The sequence below is a fragment of the Eptatretus burgeri genome, chromosome 8 (genome assembly GCF_056783735.1).
Source record: "Eptatretus burgeri isolate ZD-2024b chromosome 8, Ebu_testis_v1, whole genome shotgun sequence".
In the NCBI taxonomy this organism is placed as follows: domain Eukaryota; kingdom Metazoa; phylum Chordata; class Myxini; order Myxiniformes; family Myxinidae; genus Eptatretus; species Eptatretus burgeri.
The window spans coordinates 57,153,214-57,177,274 of NC_140968.1; the positions used below are offsets into that span (position 1 = coordinate 57,153,214).

The 24,061-nt window shown below is 41.5% G+C and overlaps 1 protein-coding gene and 1 long non-coding RNA gene across 5 annotated transcripts in view; one reads left to right on the forward strand and one right to left on the reverse strand.

The window, feature by feature from the left end:
* BMPER (BMP binding endothelial regulator) overlaps positions 1-24,061 on the forward strand; it is a 116,920-nt gene that overhangs the window by 51,272 nt on the left and 41,587 nt on the right. For all 3 annotated transcript variants that reach the window (XM_085892186.1, XM_085892185.1, XM_085892187.1), the window contains 5 exons: positions 222-304; positions 4,722-4,812; positions 6,998-7,080; positions 16,048-16,144; positions 17,941-18,050. In XM_085892186.1, coding sequence (XP_085748312.1) covers positions 222-304; positions 4,722-4,812; positions 6,998-7,080; positions 16,048-16,144; positions 17,941-18,050 — 464 coding nt within the window. The remainder of the gene's footprint in view (positions 1-221; positions 305-4,721; positions 4,813-6,997; positions 7,081-16,047; positions 16,145-17,940; positions 18,051-24,061) is intronic.
* On the reverse strand, positions 23-23,179 carry LOC147021809 (uncharacterized). Of its 2 annotated transcripts, XR_015060944.1 has the most exons (4): positions 22,937-23,179; positions 4,416-4,589; positions 1,163-1,207; positions 23-442 (listed from the first exon to the last, which is right to left on the reverse strand). It is a non-coding gene; the product is annotated as an uncharacterized LOC147021809 (long non-coding RNA). The 2 variants fall into 2 exon arrangements; XR_015060943.1 differs by lacking the exon at positions 22,937-23,179 and having other exon boundaries at positions 4,416-4,706.

The window sequence follows — 24,061 nt, forward strand, 5'->3', positions numbered from 1 at the left end:
CACAAGAGCGCACGTGCACACACACACACACACACACACACACACACACACACACACACACACACACACACACCCTATAAAGGCTGATATATTTGAAAGCAACTGTTACTGTCATCGTGCGATGTTCACCCAGCATAACACACCCACACACACACGCATACATTGGTTGTAACAGATTGTGCTTTACACTTGGTCCATATAAGGCTCACTGTGTGTTTCAGATTGCAGGCTGGAAGGCAAGGCCTACAACACTTCCTCAACATGGCTTTCTTCGACAAAGCCATGCACTTTACACTCATGCCTGGTAACATCGCCTCCCACTTGGATCTTTTTCTGCACATTCTTCATTTTCCTTCCATGTCGCTTGGCAACGTCGTTCCATAGCTGTAGCTTTGTGGGTGGAATGTTGTTCAGTCCACATCGATTAAAAGGGCCATTCACCCTATGGTCAACAAATGCATGACAGAATGTAGCATAGTCGGTGAAGCACAGATGTTAAAAATTATGAATGTTGTAAATGTTGAATAATACACTGAAAAAGGATACTTAAGGAATATAGATCACAAAACACTTAATGGCCATAAAAAAATATACTCAGGAGATTTCTTTGGGTGCTTTCATGATAGTACACTTTGTGTATGGTGGACCATAGTTATGACTGCAGATAAATAAGGCCAGTGACAGAAAAAGACCATATCGTTCAAGCAAGTTAAAATTACAAAAGTCCCGAAGGGGGTCCCAATTTTACCTCGTTTTTCTCTATGGACAATCCCGATAAATGCCATAATTATGCCGGCCCTCATAGTTCTGGCAAGTAGAGCAAGGTCAGGCAACTAACTCGATTAGAAACTGGATTAGTGATAGGAAGCAAAGAGTGGCTGTGAGTGGGAGGATGCAAGTAGTGGGGTACCTCAGGGATCAGTACTAGGACCATTATTAGTCACAGTTTTCATCAACATCTTGGACAGTGGGGTTAAGTCAGCTTTCCTCATTTGCAGATAACATAAAGCTTGGAGGTGAGGTTGATAACAGCAACAGGGGTGATCAAATTCAGGAAATTCGAGATACTTTAATACATTAGGCAAAATATTGGTCAATGTTGTTAATCATTAAGAAATGTAAGATGCTGGGGATGGATAAGGATAATGAAAATAGAGATTACATGACGCAAGGAGCAATCTTGAAGCGTGTCACACAGGAGAAGGATCTGGGGGTGGTAATAGACACGGTGGATAATCAGACAGCACAGTCCCAGACAGCTATAGGTAAAACACATAAGGTTTTAGGTTGTATTCATAGGGGGATAAATTATAAATCCAAAAAGGTAGTTTTAACACTGTATAGGAATTTTGTGAGGCCTTATCTTGAACATTGTGTTGAGTTTGGGTCACCACATCTAAGGAAAAACATGAAGGTACAGCGTTGGGCTGCTGGTTTGATTCTGGGGCGAGACTAAGCTACGAGTGGCGGCTGAAAGAGGAAGGATTTTTTTCTATGAGATAGGAGGTGAGAGAATATGATGGAGATATTTAAGATAATGTTTAAGATAATGATGTTTAAGATAATTAAGTTTTGACAAAACAGTGCCTTCAGAAAGTATTCATACCCCCTTGACTTTTGTCACATTTTGTTGTTACAGCCTGAATTTAAAATGGATTAAATTTAAAGTTTTTTGGCATCGGTCGACATAAAGTACCCCACAATGACAAAGTGAAAACATGGTTTTGGAATTTTTTACAAATCAATTAAAAATGAAAAGCTGAAACGTCTTGCGTCAATAAGTATTCAACCCCTAATATGACACTCCAAATTGAGCTCATGTACATCCAATTTCCTTTAATCATCCTTGAGATGTCTCTACAACTTGAAGGGAGTCCAGCTGTGGCCAATTCAATTAATTGGACATGATTTAGAAAGAAACACCTTTTTATATAAGGTTCCACAGTTGACAGTGCATGTCGGAGCAGAAACTCTCCCAGGAAATCCAAGGAACTGTCCATAGAACTCTGAGATAGAATTGTGAGGAGGCATAGATCTGAGGAAGGGTATAAAACATTTTCTAGAGTGTGGAAAGTTCCCAAGAGCACAGTGAGCTCCTTCATTAGCGAATCGAAATAATATGGAATGACCCAGACTCTTCCTGGAGCTGGCTGTCTGACCAAACTGAACAACTGGGCAAGAATGACCTTGGTCAGGGAGGCGACCAAGAACCCAATGACCACTCTGACAGAACTACAGGGATCCTTGGCTGAGATGGGAGAACCTGCCAGAAGGACAAGTCTCTGCAGCAATTCACAAATCTAGGCTTTATGGGAGAGTGGCCAGACAGAATCCACTCCTGAGAAAAAGGCACATGACAGCACAGCTGGAGTTTGCAAAAAGGCAGGTGAAAGATTCTGAGAGCATGAGGCAAAAGATTCCGTGGTCTGATGAGATGAAAATTGAACTCTTTGGCCTGAATGCAAAGCGCTACATCTGACTGAAACCGAGCACAGCTCATCACCCATCTAACACCATCCCTACCCTCAAGCATGATGGTGGCAGCATCATGCTATGGGGATGCTTTACAGCAGCAGAGACTGGGAGACTTGTATGGATAGAGGGAACAAAGAATGGAGACAAACACAGTCAAATCCTTGAGGAGAACCTGCTTCAGAGTGCAAAAGACCTTGGACTGCGGCAATGATTTATGTTCCAACAGGACAATGACCCCAAGCATACAGCCAAAGCAACACTGCAATGGGCTCAGGACAAGAACATGAAAATCCTTGAGCGGCCTAGCCAAAGCCCAGACTGGAATCCCATTGAGAATCTATGGAAAGACTTGATTATTGCTGTTCACCGACGTTCCCCATCCAACTTTACAGAGCTTGAGCAAATCTGCAAGGAAGAATGGGAGAAAAATCCCCAAATCCAGATGTGCCAAGCTGATGCAGACATACCCAAGAAGACTCGAAGCTGTAATTACTGCCAAAGGCGCTTCCACAAAGTATTGGCTCAGGAGGTTGAATACTTTTTGATGCAAGACATTTCAGCTTTTCCTTTTTAATTAATTTGTAAAAAACTTCTAAAAACATGTTTTCACTTTGTCATTATGTGGTACTTTATGTAGACCGATGACAAAAAAAATTAAATTTAATCCATTTTAAATTCAGGTTGGAACACAACAAAATGTTGATGAGGGTGTGAATACTTTCTTAAGGCACTGTAAGATTCCGTGGTCTGATGAGATGCAGAAGAGTTTTCCACAAAAATAGAGAGTGATAGTACCATAGCCTGAGAGTAAACAAGAGGAGAGTTAGGGCAGTGTTAAGGCCTAAGTCACATTTGGCACGGCGGTCGTAGGGTCTACAAAATCTACAGCCAATAGCAATTATAGGGCGGCCGCAGTATTTCCACGGTCACAATGTAGCAGTCACGTATGTTTTTATTTTTTGGGTAGCTGCATGGCGTATTTAGAAATTATGGAGACTGAAAACGTGGGGGTGCCATACGGTCTTTGATTTGATGTCGCACGGTGACCTTAGGGCGTCCCTGCGGCGGCCACAGAATTTTCAAGGCAGACGCAAGGTGCCCACAAGGCGACCGCAAGGGGGGCCCTAAGGCGAACGTACGGCCAGACGGACGGTAACGAGTGGGTATATATGCCAGTTCTTTTTCTACAGAAATAAAAAGATAACAGTTCGGAATATACCAGTATATATATAACTGAATATACTATAACTATAATATATATTACTGAATATACCAGTTTGGAGTATAGGCAAACACCTATACTCTGATCTCTCACGGTAGCGCACGGTGGACGCATGGTCAACGCAGACTGCCACGGATGCCGTACGTAGGATGCACGGCGGGCATCGGGGAACCGTGCGTCGACCCTGCATTGCCCGCAGGTAGTCACACAGACCGCAAGCCCACCGTACGGCGACCGTGGAAATAGTGCGGCCCTCATAATTTTTTGGGGGTTGGTAAAATTCATTTTTCATTGATAAGAGCCTACGGTAGCCACACGAATAACGCAAGCCCATCGTACGCCCAACGTACGGTCGACATGGAACACATCTACGTCACGGCTATGGCATGACGAATTGCTACGGCCAACGTAGAAATGAAAAAGTTATAACTCCGCGTTATAATTCCACGGCGCCCACCACGGCCTGTAAAATATAGCCATACGACATAGGGCCATCCTAAGACCACCTCAGAAACTCTGCGGCCGTCGCACATTTCTGTCAATTCAAGGGGGGGGGGTACGGCCGCTGTATCCTAGCCCTAGAGCAAATGTGACTTAGGCCTTAGGCAAGTGTCTTTCAGTCATGGAGTATGTAGTTATTAATGCATGTAATGGTCTTCATGGAAAGGTAACGGCAGCAGAAAGTGTAAGTAGGTTAAAATTGGAATTAGATAGGTACCTAGATGCATTGAAGATAGAGGGGTTCAGGGATATTGGCACACTTTTAGGTAGCTTGTGTGTGGATGGGTGATGGTATCTGGTGTTGGTGTATTTCAGGCATGATGGACAGAATGGCCTCCTCCTGCACCAAAGTTCCTTGTATATCATGAATTGTATGTAATGACGTTCAAACCTGAAAATAAAACAAAACATAAAAATCAAAAGCTATTGGAATTAACATGACTAGTTTTAAACACTTTTACTTTTGTTTACTATTCCAAAGATAATATTATACCAACTCTGTCCACTTTTTTTTTTTGTTTAGGAAGGTGTGTTGAGCAAGGTTCAGGTGAGATGTGTTGTGCCATGTACTCACCCAATCACAAGTGCAGGAACCTGTTGCCCTGTATGTAAAGGTGAGATCTCGTTTCCCAAATTATGGATGGCCTGATGGGGCTTGGCCATTCTCCTAGCCTTGTGATAATTTCAGCCCCCAAGTCCCAAGATGCTCTTAATCTACCCTTTTGTCTATCCTTGCATTGTTTTTTTCTTCCTTCCATATTGCATCTGCTTTCAGATCTCATATTGATAATTCAATCCCAGCATTTCAAATGGATATTCATCTGGGTGGATAAATATTGTAGTGCTTTGTTTTACTCGCTTATCATTGTTGTTTTTGCTATTTTCTTTTTACTGTAACTCCACATTATTCAGGGCAAGTTTCAAGGGGTTTCAAAATTGGTATAAGATGTAGAAGCCTACCTCATGCCAATCAATAACAATATGGAGGGCAAGGTAAGCGGAAGCAGGATAGCTCAAAGTACACTGGCCTTTGAGCTGTCTAGTCAGAGTTTGATTCCAGATCCGACTATCTACAAAATGTCACCTTGATACTTCACATGTGCATGGCATTACATCAAAGAATGTGCCAGAAGGACGTTAAGTTGGGACCCCGTTGCTAACCTTTGCTAGAGCCTGTGGGTGTTAAAGATACGGAAGGAAGGTACATATAAAGATATGTACCTTCCACCAGACTAAGGCACTGTGCATCAGCACTCATGCCACCTGTTATCGACAACTTTGGCGGGTTCCCCAGTCATTTGCGGGCATCATCAGCTATCGAGACCCACATCACCAAGACAGCACAATGACATAACATGCGCAGCAATGGGACTTAAGGACCAAGTAGGAACACTCAACTCTCAAGGAACATGGGCTAATGCTCATGCAAGAGCCAGTAATCCTCTAAGTCAAGAGCTGCAGTTAAGCAATATTAACTTTATTCAATAAACCATAGTTCTACATTTGCGAGTTACATCCTTGAACCAGTAATGTTTACCGATAAATGCTTTAGCCACCATCGTATTGCCTTGACTTGCCATCAATGTCCCAGAAAGGAAATTAATATTATTACTATATGTTATGTACATTGAAACAAAATGACGGTTACTGCCTTTATGGTGACTCAAATATTGGGTCAAAGGGAAAACAGACTTTGAGAACATTGAAGCAAAACAGAGAGAACAATTACCGGTAGTCTTGAACTGATGGCACGACCAACTCGTCGCGTCTTCAATTTTGAATATGCATCTTCCGAACTACGAGTAATTACTTTGCAAATTGCCATAAGTCTTCAAGTATAAACAAACTTTTCAAAGTTATCTGCACAGATTGTAAAAAGTAAATGAAATCGGACATTTCTGGAGTATGCCTTAGGTATGTGTAACACTAAGTTTGATTGATGCCTGCTATGACAATCTCCCGTTGCATTCCATCATGCGCCCGACATATGACGGGTCTCCCAACAGTTTTGATTGTGATGCTTTTCCTTTGATTTCAATTTCCGTTCTTTATGAGCAACAGGTGATATCAGTTGATATACCTTGTTATATCAGTCCTTTTGTTGTGAAACAGATGCTTCAACCTAAATCACTTGGCATAAAGAAGAATACATTTCACTTTTTCTTTAATGAACACGATTTGGATGATGTGAAGGAGCTGCTGCCCTTCCTGCCATAAAACAATCATATTGGAGGTCGCACAAAGAATTTATACTTGACAACATTCACACTTTCGACTGTGTCAGTTTCATTTGCCTTTTATTTTTGTTATGATATTTCAAAAAGCATATCCATACGTATAGACTTTGTGATTTTTTTTCGTATTTATTAATGATTCTAAAGCCTGCCATACATCCACATTTGTGCGTGAGATACCCATGCAAATGACTTCAATGTCTTTGGCCTCAGGTTTGCCACATGATCAAGTGTATGCCAGATCGACTTGGCCTCCTACATGACCTTGTTTTATGCTAATCTTGCCTCAACATCATTGCCTACTCGAGCATGCTCTACTCGCCTCTGAGCAAATTGACTGTGAATAACCAGAAGGCCAAAATTAGCTGAGCAAATGCCTGCGGTTCATTCCAGTGAACGTTTATTTTGATGGAAAGCATCATGAGAATGCATCGATCACTTGTCGCCCGGTTCTTGTTTGGATAAATCACCTCCTTGTATTCCTGGTTTAAGGTGAACCATCATTGTACCATCTCCTCTCGATTCTATATTGCATAGTTACCTATTATTGTCATTTTTGTGGCAGGATGTTTGGTTGGAGGAAAGAAATACACTGATGGTGAAGAATTCTTCCTTGATGGGAATCCTTGTATCAAGTGTGTCTGCTCAGTAAGTTTCAGGTTCTTACTGTCGATATTGTTATGATGTGCTTACCTTATTACGCACACTTAGCTATTTCACTTAATGCTATGTACTAATTGATTTTGACCTTTTCAAATTTCCCTGCATCATTGTCAAATAATACACAGTACTATTTATATAAAGATAGTTCCAAGTATATTTTATTTTTTAGATATTATCAAATACTGTCATCAAATTAAAAATTTTCAACTGACCATAAGCACCTGTGGTTACTGTGCTATCATTACTATCAGCATTATTGCCCTCTTGACTATGGTTGGTGGACGTTATCTGAGCCACAGTCAAATTAATTAAACTGCCTGTGCAGATCATTGAGCATGTTAATTAAACATAACTGTGTAAAGAAACTTTGTTCCCATCTGAAACTACAAATTTAAGTGGTTGGGTGAAGCACAGACAGACTGGTTAGACGCTCGATAGACCTGGAAGCGTACGACCAAAGGTGTCCTACATTAGGCAGAATAGGAAACCTTTCAATCAGAATAAATCGCACGAGAAGTGCAATTCAACTGCAACAAGGTGCAGGCTGTAATGTATCAATCGAGACAATCAGAAATGGCCAAAGAGGTTGTAACAATGCATTTCTAATGAACATAGCACATTTGATGAATGATTGTCATTGATAGGCTCAGCTGCAGTGATGCCGTGACCATTTGAGGTTAGAGCAGCAATATGAGAAGTCAAGATGGATGCTTACCCTATTCCTCACGACGCAAAACCACTCTGCCAAATGTGATATTTCTGTGACCCATGTATTGCATTAGGCCCAAGCTAAACCATTTGCTACAGTCCCTTCATTTAATGGATCTATCAGAATCATTTCCAAGTTATATGCCAGTAGAAAAGTGACAAAGTGTAAGATCTTTAAGCAAACTATCATTCAACTTTGTTTCATTATAGCACGCTCGATTTTGGTTCACAATTGGCGTGATCGGATATTCCTCATATATGGTTGTTCAGAAGCACTTGTGCAAACTCTTTCCTGTGCATGTACAACTAGTCCGGATGTCAAACCATTTAAAGTGTGTTTTAGGGTCCATGCAATGTTTTTGATTGTTTCCTCGCCTCCAGGATCTCCCAACTCAGAAACCACTGGGTGACATCTTGTCACCCTTGGGAAATGTTTTTATTGCCCTTTCTTGTATTGAGGGGTCAGGCACCCATTACGACTCAACGCATCCAGCCCGATACAGGGGTGCCCAATCAATAAATGAAGAAGTATATTATCAGTCTGTTTAAAATTTGGTGGGGAGGTTTTGAGTCATGCTAGAAACAATCGAGTGTAATTTGGGGTGTGTAGGTTCATGCTCAAATTGAGGCAGTTAGTCCATCTATTATTATTACTATTATTTACATATTTAAAAAAATTGCATATAATTGCGCAGAAGAACATTCGCCTTTCATGTACTTTATCTAATATATGGCAAGTCACACCACTTTGGAATACTTTTCATGAGTATAATTTGCTGGTATTACCTTTGTACATGATAACATCTCGATAAGGAAGTTATAACAAACTAACGAGGTTGTACGTGGGCAATGGAATACCATGTCCAAAGTACATATCTAACCATTTCTTCTCGAATACATTGCTTGACAATGCAAACCTATTCGGAATATTTTATACTTATTTTTCCCAAATAAATCGTCGCGCTAATGGCTCAACTAACGTCGAGTTTGTTTCGGTGAGTGGTTAAAATCCCATGATGTACCGAACCGTTTTAACTCCTGTGGAGACATTCTAAACTATGGCGGACTATGCACGCGCAGTTGTGAGGAGAGACAAGAGCACCTTAGCTCTGGTAAAACCAATGGGTCTATTTCCTGTAACACAAACAAATAACTGCATAAGATGAATTCAAAAAATAACTGCATACAATGAGATAAAATAAATATAAGGCGTCTCACTCCGGACTCAATCACAGATGGGAAAGGGACAAAACTGGAGACTCAGCACTGGTGGTAGCGGTGAAGGGGGGGGGGGAGGATGGGTGCTGAGCAGCTGATGAGGAGGGATGAGGAAGTGATGGGTCAGACAATGGACAAGATAAGAGGAGATGGGCAGGAGATTGAACAGGCAATAGTCAGACGAGTACAGCATGAGGGCTAAGGAAGGCAGGCTGTACGACCTCCTTAATGCTCTCTTCAGACGCTCGGAACCCTGTGATCCTCATCCATGCTCCTCAGTTCTCCTCCAAAAAACCCCAGTTCGCTTCCAAAACTAGCATGACCCAGAAAAACTCTCTGGCGCTCTCCAAATCTTCTCAGAATCGCAATCCTCCTCAAAACTCTCCCTGCACATGCGCTCCAATCTCTTCAGATCTCCAGATCCTCAAAACACACTGAACGCACCCGATCCATGCTCCTCCCCTCCCGGGCAACAAAATTCTGCCCCTCAGGAGGTGGCGAAATGCTCCTCAACTCACACTAGTGCCGATCCAAGCTCCGTCCTTCCCTCTCTATCTTCGCTTCAGCCTCACCTCAGGCACCTCATCCAGTGGGATGTACAAGAGGTTATACATACAATTTCCTCAACCTTCATCCCTAATTAATTATTACCATGCACCATCCCCTGTATGGTGCACATTCAAACAAGACAATCCTTTAGCTAACATCTCTCTACTTAATCACATCGAGATGGGCTCGCTACTCGTACATGGACCATGCTCCTATATACATTTATTTCTGTTCTAAGGAAATATCTAACCACCCCCACAAACGTAACACAGCCCCCCCTCCCCCCGGAAGTGCAGCTCCTGAAAGGTTCAATGCAGGGACAACAGCTCCATCCCTTAACACTTACAGATTTACACCTAATTAACCTCAACAAAATAAATCAGGAGGGGCTGTGGGAAGTAAACTTTAGCTATCTTACCTTTTGTCCTTACCATACTACCCCTGAGTTGCAAACAAAATTTCAAAATGTACAATTCTTCTGCACAAAATTATTTATTATTCCCTTGTCTCCTTGCTCCAATGTCCTGGGGCAGGGAGAGAATGGCTCCAAAACACAATAAACAGGCTTACCTTATCCACAATTTACCTGAATGAATAATCCCACTCCTGACACCATTGTCACATCAACGGCTCAACTAACATCGAGCTTGTTGCGACGGGAGGTTAAAATCCCATGATGTACCAAACCGTTTCAATTCCTGTGGAGACGTCCCAAATTATGGCAGACTATGCACACGCAGTTGTGAGGAGAGACACGAGCTCCTTAGCTCTGGTTAAACCAATGGATTTATTTCTCCTAACACAGAGAAATAAGTGGAGAAGATGAATTCAATAAATTACTACATATAATGAGATAAAATATATCTAAAGCGCCTCACTCCAAATTCAATCACAGACAGGAAAGGGACAAAATTGGGGACTCAGCTCTGGTGGTAGTGGGAGGGGGGGAGGATGGGTGTGGATCAACCACAAGCAAGAGATGAGGCAGTGATGGGCGGGATGATGGGCAAGATAATGAGGAGACGGGAAAGACTATGAACAGGCAGCAGGCAGACGAGAACAGCATGAGGGCTAAGGAAGGCATGCAGGATGACCTGAAAACTCTCCTCAGACTCTCAGAACTGTGCAATCCTCCTCCAAACTACTCAGTTCTCCTCCAAAACTAGCGTGACTCAGAAAAACTGTGGCACTCACCAAATCTCAGAATTGCAATCCTCCTCAAAACACTTCACGAGCACGCTCCAATCTCCTCAGTTCTCCTGATCCTCAAATGCACCAAAGCCACCCAATCCAGGCTCCTTCCCTCCTGGGGTAACAAAAACTCTGCCATTTTGGTGGCAAACCAAGGCTCCAACCCTAGGGAGATGACATCACACTCCTCCACTTGCTCGAGAGCAGTGATCCTCACTATTTTTTTTTTAGAGGGGAGCCACTTTTGCCAATAACATATCAATGTGAGAGCCACCACACCGCCTGCAGGACTCCATAATGGCTGCTATTTGGCCCCGCCTCCAGATACTCTTCTTCGTTGTGGTTAACTTGGCTGCAAGCATAATTATTTGTGTACTGCAACCATATCCTGATGTTGTTATGTTACTTTTATGCTTCGCGTTGGAACACTCATTTAAAACCATTGGGTCAATTTGATAGCATTTATAGCAAATTATGATGGGGGTGTTTTCACATTTGTTTATTATCGGCCGCACGTCAGGGGCCGCACTTTAGGCCACCAGGGGCCACCAGTGGCTTGCTGGCCATGCAATGAAGAACAGAGCTCTTGAGGCTTCCAAGCTCCGCCCTTCCCTCTCTCTTCACTTCGGCTCACCTCGGGCACCTCATCCGGTGGGACATTACAAGAGATTAATTACACATACAATTTCCTTAACCTTCATCTCTAATTAATTATTACCATGCACCATCTCCTGTATGGTGCACATTCAAACAAGACAATCCTTAAGCTAACTTTTCCTGACTTAATCACATCAAGATGGGCTAGCTGGTCGTACACGGACCATGCTCCTCTCCTTTTCCATCTGTTCTAAGGTAATATCGAACTACCACCACAAACGTGACAATATATATATATATATATATATATATATATATATATATATATATATATATATATATATATATATATATATATATATATATACATACACACACATCAGGGACATATTTATACATTCAAAATGAAATTCAATGCGTTACCAAGAACTTTTGCGCTCATTCCATATAATCTCAGATGTAGGCATGAGTACTGTATCAGCATGAAAATAGTGCACTATCGTGTGTACAATCTGGGGTCAATAATTCAAACACAATCATATTGTGATAATATCCAAATTACATCAATTAAGTCACCAACTTCTATGAATTAGCCATCCTCAGTGGTATCAATTTCTTCTTCTTCATTCTCATAACTGTAAGCTACCTTGTTGTATTTGTTTTGGGATGGGACTTCACCATGACACTTGCAAAGCATTGAACAGGATCATTTATCTGCTGAGCAGCCACACTGTGCTAGTTGAACATGGGTGATCTGTGGAACATCCACACAACATCATCTCAAGAACTTCAGTAGTTGCTGATTAAACATTGACAGGCAGTGTAACTGATGGAGGTGACTTGGTTTCTTCATCATGAGCCCAACCGAAATGTACTGGATTCAATGGAGGAGGGTCTTGATCTAATGCTGAGTGCCAAATACATACCTGTGGATGTGCTCTCTGATCATGTTGTTCATAGGTTTCAGATATAGGTGGCAAGGTCTTCAATTCAGGAGCTGACATCACTTTCGGTTTCGCCATCTTTATTGACCATATGTAGGAGGGGACCTGTGACATATTTTGATAATTATGAATTGAGGTGCTCCATACCAGGAAGCAATAAAAGATGTTGCGTCAGCCAAGACGTCATCCATATTGGCATCAAGTTTGCCAATATGTTCTAGTTTCTTTCCAGCTTTCAGTGTCTTTATAGAAGTACCCTTGTCAATTCCAAACAAATAGGGGACTGTATCACAACCTGTTAATGCATGTGCACATACGAATATCTCAGCACCATTGGTGTGTTTCTCGGATGTTGCTTTGATATCAATGGTAATTCTTCCAGATCATGTGCCCGTCATCACAACACTACAATTCAGTTGCAGGAGTAGAAATGGACCAACAGGATGAATACATCATTATAATCACAGATTACAGACTTGTATGGAATTGGCCCTTCACAGTACCAAACCGTTTGCTGAATGATGATGGCATCTGTCTCATCAGGTAACGTTCTGAAGTCATTGTGATCTGTACAATGTCCCATTTGGATCTGTAGAGGGATGACTTCATGCTTTGTCACAACAAGTTTATAATTACTGTAAGCACAACCCTTGCGGAAGCAGTGGAGTGTCAATTTTCAATCTTTTCTCTCGTTGCTTCCTTTCCAGCTCTCGCAGATCATGTTCCACTCTTGATACTGAATTCATCGTATCAGTCAAAGACTAAATGTACATCACACCTCTCCAGTTATTTGAATACATAGTTACTGAAATTGTTGACATAATGGAGTACTGTGCCCTTTGTTAAGCAATGAACAATACACAGCACAGCACTGCAAGCAATGATAATTATAATTGCCTGTGGCTGTTGGGTAGTTCTCTCCATAACTTCTACTTGGAGTTTCCTCTTCAATGTTGATTTTATTGATGTCTGTTATCAAACATGGATGTAGGTACTGGAGCAAGTTCATATTCGAGGACATTCTTCAGACTGATGTCTTCTCAAGATTGTTGTAATACCACAACTCAAGCATATATTAAATTGATATCATGTACATGTGTTTTCCATAATTTGACATGATTCTTTTTCACAGATATGGTCACTACTTTCTTTTGCAGAGTCATGGAAGCCATGAGCCAACTTGCTTCATGTTTCCATTTATTCTTTCCCAAGAGGTACCGACTTATCAGCATTCATCGACTCTGGGCCTATTCTTACAGTCACAATATTGATGATGCCATTTGAATGTACGAAATTATCCAGAGGGTTGATGGAATATTCCAACTTCAAATAAATTTTGGTCCTGTTTTGAGCATATGATTTTATATGGGATTTCATCTCTTCCTTATATGCCTGATGTTGGCTTGATGGTTAGGGTGGAAGGCTTTGGATACTAGGGTCCTGAGTTCAAATCCTGCTCAGCAGTTGAATTAATACCAGGTGGGGTTGACTTGACCTGTCATCCTTCTGAGGTTGGCAAAATGAGTGCCAGCATGCTGGCATACTGTGTCGGAGTGGCGACCTGTCCAGGATTGTGCCCAATAGCCAAGGAGACTGCTTAAGCAGCACCGACGCTCTGCACAGAGTATGTTCCCAATCTCCTCCTCCTCCTTATATACAGTAACTTCCGGTTTGGGTTGGCCATCCTTCATTGCAACGACATCCTTGACAAGTTGACTGCAGATGTGGAGGCTCTGAGCTCATCTTCTCAGTGCCTTGGTCTTCATGGTTATGCCAATTATGCCACCTTGACCATGTCAATACTGCATGAATGTTCGGGAGACAGGACCTGAAAATCTCTTAACTGTGTTCAGTTTATTTTGTAACAATTATACACGAAGTTTTTTTGAGGTCATAATCTGTCACGTAATCGAATAAACAAGTAACAAACATTTATACAATTCTACAAGGCAATTCACAAAGCAATATAAATCTTACAACAATCTACAAGGCCTTCTTTCGCAACTCAATGGAGTATTGTGACCGCTTTGGGCTAGCACCCCTGCATCACACCTTTCAGGTCTTGATGCCATGAAAACAAAGCCCAAGGCCCTCAATATCATTGGAAACTCCCATTACAAAGCTAAATGTCTGGGCTTGTTGCTCCCACATTGCAAACAGGATGATGGCCTTTTTGTCTTTTACCATCTACTTTCTGGTCTTGCAGCCTCTGCCCATTCCATGCTGTCCCCCAGGTCTCTTCAATGGAAATATATTCTGCAAGTGACCCACTTCTTGTGCAGGCAGCTTTTGGACCTCATTTGTTCCTCTTTTCTCTCACCTGTGGAACCAACTTCCTCAGTCTGTTCAATCTCATTCTTGACTCCAGTGTTTCCAAACAGCTGTTCACCACCATCTCAGGTCAACCCCCATCCATACCCATGATCTTTTCTATCCTCATGAACCCTCCCCAAGCCCACCTCTTCCTTTCCAGGTTACAGTATTTTCTCCCTTCTCTCCTCCTTTCCATTTGTTGCTGCTCCATTACTGCTTTTCCTTTCATCTTCTTTCAGCCACTTCTTGCTGTGTTTGAGCTGGTATCCAGCTTGTTCACCCCATGTCCTTCTCCCCCTCCATTTACTCTCTCATTCTTCTCCTCAAAATGTATTCATTCATGTGTCCCTCTGTTGTGTCCCTCTACCTTGCTGTTGGTGTGTTAAATGACCCGCTTTCCACTGTGATCTTGCTCTTCCACGAGCCTCAACTTGGTATACAAAAAGGGTATATGGTGAGTTAGAAGAGCAATATACCAGTAACACCTTACTACCACCACCAAAGGTGGATGGAAGGAGGTTATGCTTTCATCCCTGTCTGTCTGTCTGTGTACAGGATATCTCAAAAAGTTGTCGACGGATTCAGATTAAATTTGGTGGACAGGTTCGGTGTGTAACAAGGACGAACTGATTGGATTTTGGTGAAGATCCCGATCCGGATCCGACTACTAGAATTTTTAAAGTGATTCTTCACCATTGAGAGATTGGACCAAAAATGATATATATATATATATATATATATATATATATATATATATATATATATATATATATATATATATATATATATATATATATATATATATATATATATATATAGCATGATATCTCAAAAAGTTGTTGATGGATTCGGACGAAACTTGGTGGACACATTGGGTCTGCGACAAAGACGAAAGGATTCGATTTTAGTGAAGATCCGAATCCGAATCTGGATACGAGAATTATTTATTTTTTTAAGTGATTCTTCACCATTGAGAGATAGGGCCAAAAGCGAGAGAGAATGATATCTCAAAAGTGTATTGGGCCTGATTTGTTCTCGTAGATCAGACATTGCATGGCGGAGCTATGCGCTCATCCGAGTACCCTTCTCGTTGTTTTGATGTTTTGTCTATCATTCTCACTTTGCATTAACCAAAATCCTTACCCCTTATCATGAACCACAAATGGTTGCGACGGGTAAATACAGGGACACTCTTTCGATTAGAAATACAAATTGCTGCAGTGGTTTTATAACATAATTTTGTTTGTCTGAGATATGTATTTTGAACACAAGATATGTTTAATATGCCGGTGTTACGTGTTTTACTTGGAAAGTTTAGAAATTGAATCAAAATGCCTCGAACTTATCACACAGAAATCCAATACATGAAAAGTATAGTATAACAGTGTACCAATGAGTACGTGATGTGTGCACTTGATGTTTGTTGATACAGGGGGGCCTGCTGCAGTGTGTACGAGAGGTATGCCCACTCCTCTCATGCCCATCGTCACTGCATGCCTTCAGTGGGCAGTGCTGTCCTCGCTGTCACGGTGTGTTAAATCAAATGTTTATGGTGCCAGACAAATAAACGAAGACGAATAAATATATTCCATGGATGTTTGTGTTATTTTATCTCTGATGTCAATATTGCCCGAGTTGTTTGACAGTTTTTTCAACACGACTTTTCTTTTCTGCTCAATAATGCCTCCACAATGCTCAAAAATGTGGTCTCAAGTAAATATCGCCCAATTTTGGTTGGTTGTGATTGGCCTGCCAATTTTAGCAAGGTGTGAATTGGTAGATATTGTTATGAGCCTGGGGAATCATATAATTACCTCCTCCACTAAAGGTGGGCAGAGGTATATTTTCACTCCTGTCTGTCTATCTGTCTGTGAACAGGACATCTCAAATGGTTGTGTACGGATTCAGATGAAATTTGGGGGAGGATGGATGTGTGAAAAGGACGAAATGATTAGACTTTTGTTGAAGATCCGGACCCGGATTCAGATACTATAATTATTTAAGTGATTCTTCACCATTGAGAGATAGGGTCAAAAAAGAAATCTCAAACAGTTATCGAGGGATTCGGTCAAAACTCGGTGGACAGATTGGGTGTGTGACATGGAAGAATTGATTCAATTTTTGAAGATCTGAATCTGGATCTGGATACGAGAAATTTAGAAAAAGAATGAATATGGAAACAAAATAATGTCTGAAATACATTTTTTTCCTGGTCATACTATAAATACCGCCTGGAGACAAACACTGCCCAGATATGTCTGGAGACAAACACTGCCCAGATATATCTGGAGACAAACACCGCCCGGACACATCTGGAAACAAGCACGACCCTGATTCAGACCATGCTGGATCAATGAAGGAACAGACAAAAACGAGCTGGGAACATTTCTAGTAATAATTTATTTACAAGCAGGTGAGGAAAGATATGTGGCACAGTGAAAGTCGTTTTATTGTTGTGTGTAATGCAGGGATAGAAAGAAGCGTGAGGTGCGACAATGTACAAGCAACTTACAAAAGCAGACTTAACCCGAAATAATAATAATCTTCTGCAATCTTAACTTACAAGGACAGGCGCCAGGACAAGCATGCGCGCGCACGTGCGCGCACGCGCACACATACACACACACACACACACACACACACACACACACACACACACACACACACACACACCAAAAGTAAGTTTAACCCATGTTGCAAAACAATGTGGATTTAAGAAAGTTGATGGAGGAAAGAAATTATAAACATCGAATGTTGTGAGCAAAAGGTGTAGACGAGTGTAAGTCATTCATTGCTCAATCTCTGCTGCAAATGTGTTTATTTTGATGAATGGAAGAATAAATTAGAACTGACCAACGTGTTTGTGGGACAACGATCAAGCCTTTAAACCTTCAAAACTCTTGGCCAATGGCATTTCAGAATGGTTGGCAGCAAGTGCAATTTGATCTTCCTAAGGTGATTATATTTGAACAGCTTATTCTTTGGAACTGCCCACTATCTCATGTGAGCGTTCTTTACATTCAAACAGCCCTGAAGGTCACACAGAGAAACAAAATAATGTAAAAACTAGAAGAGGTTTCCTTTGTTTATGTCAGCAAATGCGTTCATCCATATGCGTATTTTGACAGAGACTTTTTCTTGACACTGATCTAAGAGCAGTAGTAGATATCGGTGTACTTTAGATGAATGATAAGGATGTTTTCAGACAATGAAGAAGTACACAGAGTATATCACATGGGGTTTGAATAGGGGTTTACATCATTTCCCATGAGAATACTGAACAAGTGTTGTAATAAGCTTACATTTTGACAACTATTTTCCGCAGGTCAAAGGAGAGTGTTTGATCTCCGGCCCAGAAGCTGTCTGTTCAAGTCCAACATCTATACCAACAATGAGAGTTTCACACTGGATAGCTGCACAACATGTGTATGCATGGTGAGTGCCTGAAAACTACCTCATTATTAAAACCATCCATCTATCCATTGGGACCATACTCTGTGCAGAGCGTTTGTGCTGCCTAAGCAGTCTCCTTACCTTGGCTATTGGGCACAATCCTGGACAGGTTGCCACTCCGACAAAGGATACCAGCATGCTGGTACTCATTTTGCCGACCTCGGAAGGATCACAGGTTGAGTCAACCCCACCTGGTATTAATTCAACAGCCAAGCGGCATTTGAACTCAGGATCTTAGGATCCCAAGCCTGCCACCCTAACCATTAAGCCAACACGAGGCATATCATTCAAACTGTTTTCCACCATCCCCACCAACTCCCACCCTCCCTTGCCAAGCCGCAATGTATTATTTTTAATATATTGGTAATCTATAGTACTTATCAAGTTATCACCATCACACTAAAATAAACAATTTTGTGTCTCATCTGTCTGTCTGTCTGACCGTGATACATTCGGTCGTAACTTATCTAATCTCCACCAAACTTACCAAGGGGACTAAGGGTCACATGGTGGAGGTGTACCGACTTCCCCTGCTCCCCTCCCCAAGGGGGCATTTCCGCCTTGGACGACCTCCGTGTTAAGGTGTATAAATAGCTTAGCGTGGCATTTTGTGGGGTACCGGTACAGTCCAGGACCTACTGGAAGTAAAAATTATTATAACCACAAACAATTCTGTAATTTCTTTCCAACGTATGATTACCTTTTTAAACAGTCGCAACTATTAGTTTCTTTAAACAGTCACTACTGTTAGTTTTTTTAAACAGTCGCTGCTGTTAGTTTTTTTAAACAGTCGCTACTGTTAGTTTTTTTAAACAGTCGCTACTGTTAGTTTTTTGAAACAGTCGCTACTGTTAGTTTTTTTAAACAGTCACTACTGTTAGTTTTTTGAAACAGTTGCTACTGTTAGTTTTTTTAAACAGTCGCTACTGTTAGTTTTTTTAAACAGTCACTACTGTTAGTTTTTTGAAACAGTTGCTACTGTTAGTTTTTTGAAACAGTCGCTACTGTTAGTTTTTGGAAACAGTCGCTACTGTTAGTTTTATGAAACAGTCGCTACTGTTCGTTTTTTGAAACAGTCGCTGCTGTTAGTTTTTTTTAAACAGTCGCTACTGTTTTTTTTGAAACAGTCGCTACTGTTAGTTTTTTGAAACAGTCGCTGCTGTTAGTTTTTTTTAAAGTCGCTGCTGTTAGTTTTTTGAAAGAGTCGCTACTGTTAGTTTTTTGAAACAGTCGCTACTGTTAGTTTTTTGAAACAGTCGCTACTGTTAGTTTTTTGAAACAGTCGCTACTGTTAGTTTTTTTAAACAGTCGCTGCTGTTAGTTTTTTTTAAACAGTCGCGACTGTTAGTTTTTTGAAACAGTCACTACTGTTAGTTTTTTGAAACAGTCGCTACTGTTAGTTTTTTTTAAACAGTCGCTACTGTTAGTTTTTTTTAAACAGTCGCTACTGTTAGTTTTTTGAAACAGTCGCTACTGTTAGTTTTTTGAAACAGTCGCTACTCTTAGTTTTTTTAAACAGTCACAACTGAAAGAAATTTGGAGCAAACCAAGGGTGTGTTCCATCACCAAGAGACTTGCTATTGCTTGCCAAGCCAGCAGTTCCTTACCAGCCATTTCAATGGAGTCCTTGCTTGAGTGCTTAAGCCACTTAGCGAGCGCTCTACAGGCTGCTTGGTGATGGAACACAACCCGACGTCCTTGGAGCATTCGGTGCTTACTGCATCCCCCACAGACTGACGGATCTGAGCCGTCACAACTTGCTTCGCCTCCAGGTAAGGTGCTCAAATGAGTCTTTATGCATGAGTGATGTATCCCATTGCATTTCTGAAATTTTGAGCCATCAGATTTTGTGGAGTGCGCATGGATTGTTTATAACATACAGTATATTGGTGCCTCGTATGTCATTTCTCCCGGCCATGGCTTCAAGTGTTATGTGCGACATTGCCCCCCCCCCAATACCCTTACATACCAATTGTGACCTTTATTTGATGCATAATCCCATTTGTAACACACACTTGCCTCTAACTCCCCCCCCTCCCAATGCCATCGCTCCCATAGGGAATGGTTGTTCTCGTAGTACCATATTCGTAATGTTGTACTGTATCAAACCTGGCATTGCCCGTTGCTCTTCTAATCCTTTTGGCCTTTTGAAGAAATAAAATTTAGATAAAAAAAAATTGTTGGGGCCTAAAACACTTCCCTCTGCCCATTAAGGAATGGGGTCAGGGATCATTTATTAAAAAAATTCTTCCCTCAAAAGAAATCTAACTTTTCTTTTTTCAATTTGTTTTTTTTCCCCACGAAAACACTCCCTGGCACACACCGATGAACCTCTGAAAATGTGACGAAGATCTGTTTGGCCATCTCTAAGAAATATGGTGACACACACAAATATCTCTCCTTTATATGCTGAATATAGATTACAAATGCAAAATATTTATCTTATTGGTAGTTATAAAATGTACTTATTAATACGGTACTCTAAATTTATCCCCAAAATGAATAACAAAATTTGTAAATATTGTGGCTGTTACCAACCATGTCGTGTTTTGCCTTATGGATTAGATCCTGTCGTGTTTGTCGTATTTTGCCTTATGGATTAGATCATATCACAATTGGTCTCTAGTTCATCAAATGACTCAGTATGTCTTAGTCCAATATCTACGGCAACGACTGCTACTACTTTAACCGCCTCAATTATTCCCACTTTCTTGAAGGGTCAGTTGGAGAACATTTTGGGCCCAAGTCTTTGATGAACCAGCTGGCCAGGCTTGACGTTCAACTGCATCTGATTTGGGCAGGAGGTTGTAATTTGTTCAGAATGCCTACTCTTTGTGAAGGACATTATGAGATTTTTAACTTCCACCAACTCATGCCGGCAGTCGGGATGCTAAATTTAACGTCCATCTGAGGGATGGCGCACACATTGATGCCTCGCCCTGTGTGTGAAACACTGGGATGAAACACTGGGATCGTTCTTTATAGCTGGGTCAGGATTTGACTTCAGGTGAGGCAGCTTAAAGGCATACCTCTCGAACCTAGGCTATCCTGTCATTCCCACATATAGGCAATGAAAAACACATAGAAAGTATCTTGGTGCATATACAAACTTTATTAACATCCCAAGATATTTGCTCATTAGCATTAGGAAGCACAGAGATGGAAAATAACATGTTGATATTCTTTAAGGTCTGTGGGAATTTAGGCATTCCCTCAAGAAGAAGCTTCACCCTATTTATTTCACACAAATTAGCAGATAGGCCTTCTTTTGATGCCAGAAGGAGATGTTGATTACTTGTGCATGGCAGGAATGTCTTTATCAGCATATTCTTCCAAACCAGCTAGGTCTCATCTGCATTGTAAAGCTGATACAACGAATACTCTGCCTCGAGCCTGGAACACTCAAAGGGGCTCCATGGCACACTCACTCTTGTGGCACAATTTTTCCCAGCACCGAAGTGAAAGATGCAGATCACGACAAATTTTGAAGCAGATGAGCCATCTCAAACATGGCCAAAATGGAAATGCTGTGCCCCAGTTATATTAACTCAAACGACGACTGTAAATCGTTCTTGAGAATGCAGCATCAGTTCAAAAATGGAGATGTTCTCTTTCCTCAATTGCTTTAAAAGTAAAGAAGTAAAGCCTCTGAAATATCTGGCTGTATCTGTCAAAACAAACGTTTTGTTGCTCCATAATAATTGAGAAACCAATGCTAAGTTTTGTTTTCTTCTTCCACTCACACATCCCAGCAAGGCCCACACCAAATCACAACTCATAGATGTGTCAGCTTTCACAAAAGTAACATCAACAAGCTCTTCCTTGTTCAACCAAACCTTCACAACTTTTGAACTCATTTTTAAGGTGCAAAGTGGAAATAGCATGAAATAAAAATGCCATTAAAGCAGGCTGATGCTGCAAAGTCAAGTACATTTAATTGGCTGGGTGTTGGGTGGGGAATGCTGCATTCCAGACTTCAGTAATCTGGATTCATCTTATTAATGAGATTTTGTGTAATTATCATATTCATTTTCCAAATAATATCTTAAAAAGAGTCATTTACAGTGCCTTCAGGAAGTAATCACACCCCTTTACTTTATCACATTTCGTTGTGTTACAGCCTGAATTTAAAATGGATTAAATTCAATTTTTTTGTCACCGATCTACACAAAATATCCTATAATGTCAAAGTGAAAACATCCCGCTCGGACTCAACTGGGGCTCAGGAGACTCGCCCCTCCCGTCCATCACACTAACTGCTACTTCTGTCTGGGTCGATGCTTGCCCCGTACCAACCCGCACACTCAACCATGCCATGTTACTCACGTCCTGCACACATTCTGACATAATCATGCTGGGGGCTTGTGTTAGCCAAAGAGACCCCGGGGCTTCTACCCCCCCTGCCCCCCCAAAAACTTGGCATGTACTCTTTCGCATCATGCACCTGCTCCACTTCGTACAGCCTTACTGGACTCACCTGGCTGTGGTCTGCTTCGAGGGAGCGTATTCTCCCCCTTGTTCCTGAAGGAGGTTGTCCGGACCCTTACATCAGTTGTCAAGACATTCAACAAGTTCAATCTTAATGTCTTTCACCACCTCTTGTATTTGTGTTTGCTCCTCTTTTACTTTATGTAATTCGCCCTTCACCCATTCCATGTCCCTTTGTGTCTCTGTTAATTCCTTCTTTATGGCCCCAAATTCCCCTTTTGTTTCCTGCTGGCCTTGTTTTCAAAATTGTTTCGCGTTCGTGTTTTCTCCAATCTTGACTTCCAATTGTCCTTGTCCTTTCATTATTTCCATCATCCCCTGTCAGAGTTTATATGGTTTTCTCTTAACTGCCAATATTTTCTTCATCACTTCTACCTTACCTGTCTTCATCGCGGTCGAAACACCTTCCAAATTCTCCTTCAACCCGGTCATCTCCTCATGTTCTGTCCTGATCTCATTTGCGAAATTCTGGTCCATGTTTTGCATTTCGCCCTTTACTTCTGGCAGCCCCGCCTTCAGCTCCTCCTGACCCGGCTTCAGCTCCTCCTGACCCACTTCCAGCTCCTCCTCACCTGCCTTCAGCTCCTCCTCACCCATGTTCAGCTCCTCCTGACCCGCCTTCAGCTCCTCCTGACCCGCTTCCAGCTCCTCCTCATCCGCCTTCAGCTCCTCCTCACCCATGTTCAGCTCCTCCTGACCCGCCTTCAGCTCTTCCTGACCCACCTTCTGTGTTTGCATATCACCTCACATGTCATCCTTCTTTCCTTGGATATTCCCTTTTATTTCATCCTTCTTTCCTTGCAAATTCCCGTTCATTTCATCCATCTTTACTTGCATATTCCCATTCATTTCAGCTATCTTTCCTTGCATATTCCCATCATTTCATCCATCTTTCCTTGCAAATTCCCGCTCTTTCGTCCATCTTTCCTTGCATATTCCCGTTCATTTCATCCATCTTTCCTTGCAAATTCCCGTTCATTTCTTCCATCTTTTCTTGCATATTCCCTTTCATTTCATCCATCTTTCCTTGCATATTCCTGCTCATTTCATCCATCCTTCCTTTCATGATCCTCCTCATTTCATCCATCTTTCCTTGCATATTCCTGTTCATTTCATCCATTTTTCCTTCCATTTTTTTGCATATTCCCGTTCATTTGTTGCATCATCTGTTTCATCATTTCCCACATTTGATTCATGTCAAAAGGCTTTGTTAAGCCGATCTGCTATGACAGGGTGTGGATCCCATGAGAATCGCTAAGTCCTCCTTGAGGGAAATTTGATGGTGGGGGTCCCCAAACATCGTTGTTGTCGAGGTTGCCAACATTTCCTCTGGGTATAGCTGCAGGGAATGATCTCCCTCAAAGCTGTCTTCCTGAGCCCTGGATTCCTCTCACATTGTTGTTTCAAAACCCACCTGAACCAGCTCGTTTTGGTCCGCCATGGTCCGTACAAATAATGAAATTAAATTTATATCCTAACCTGCTCTTAATTTCGGGGGTGCGTTA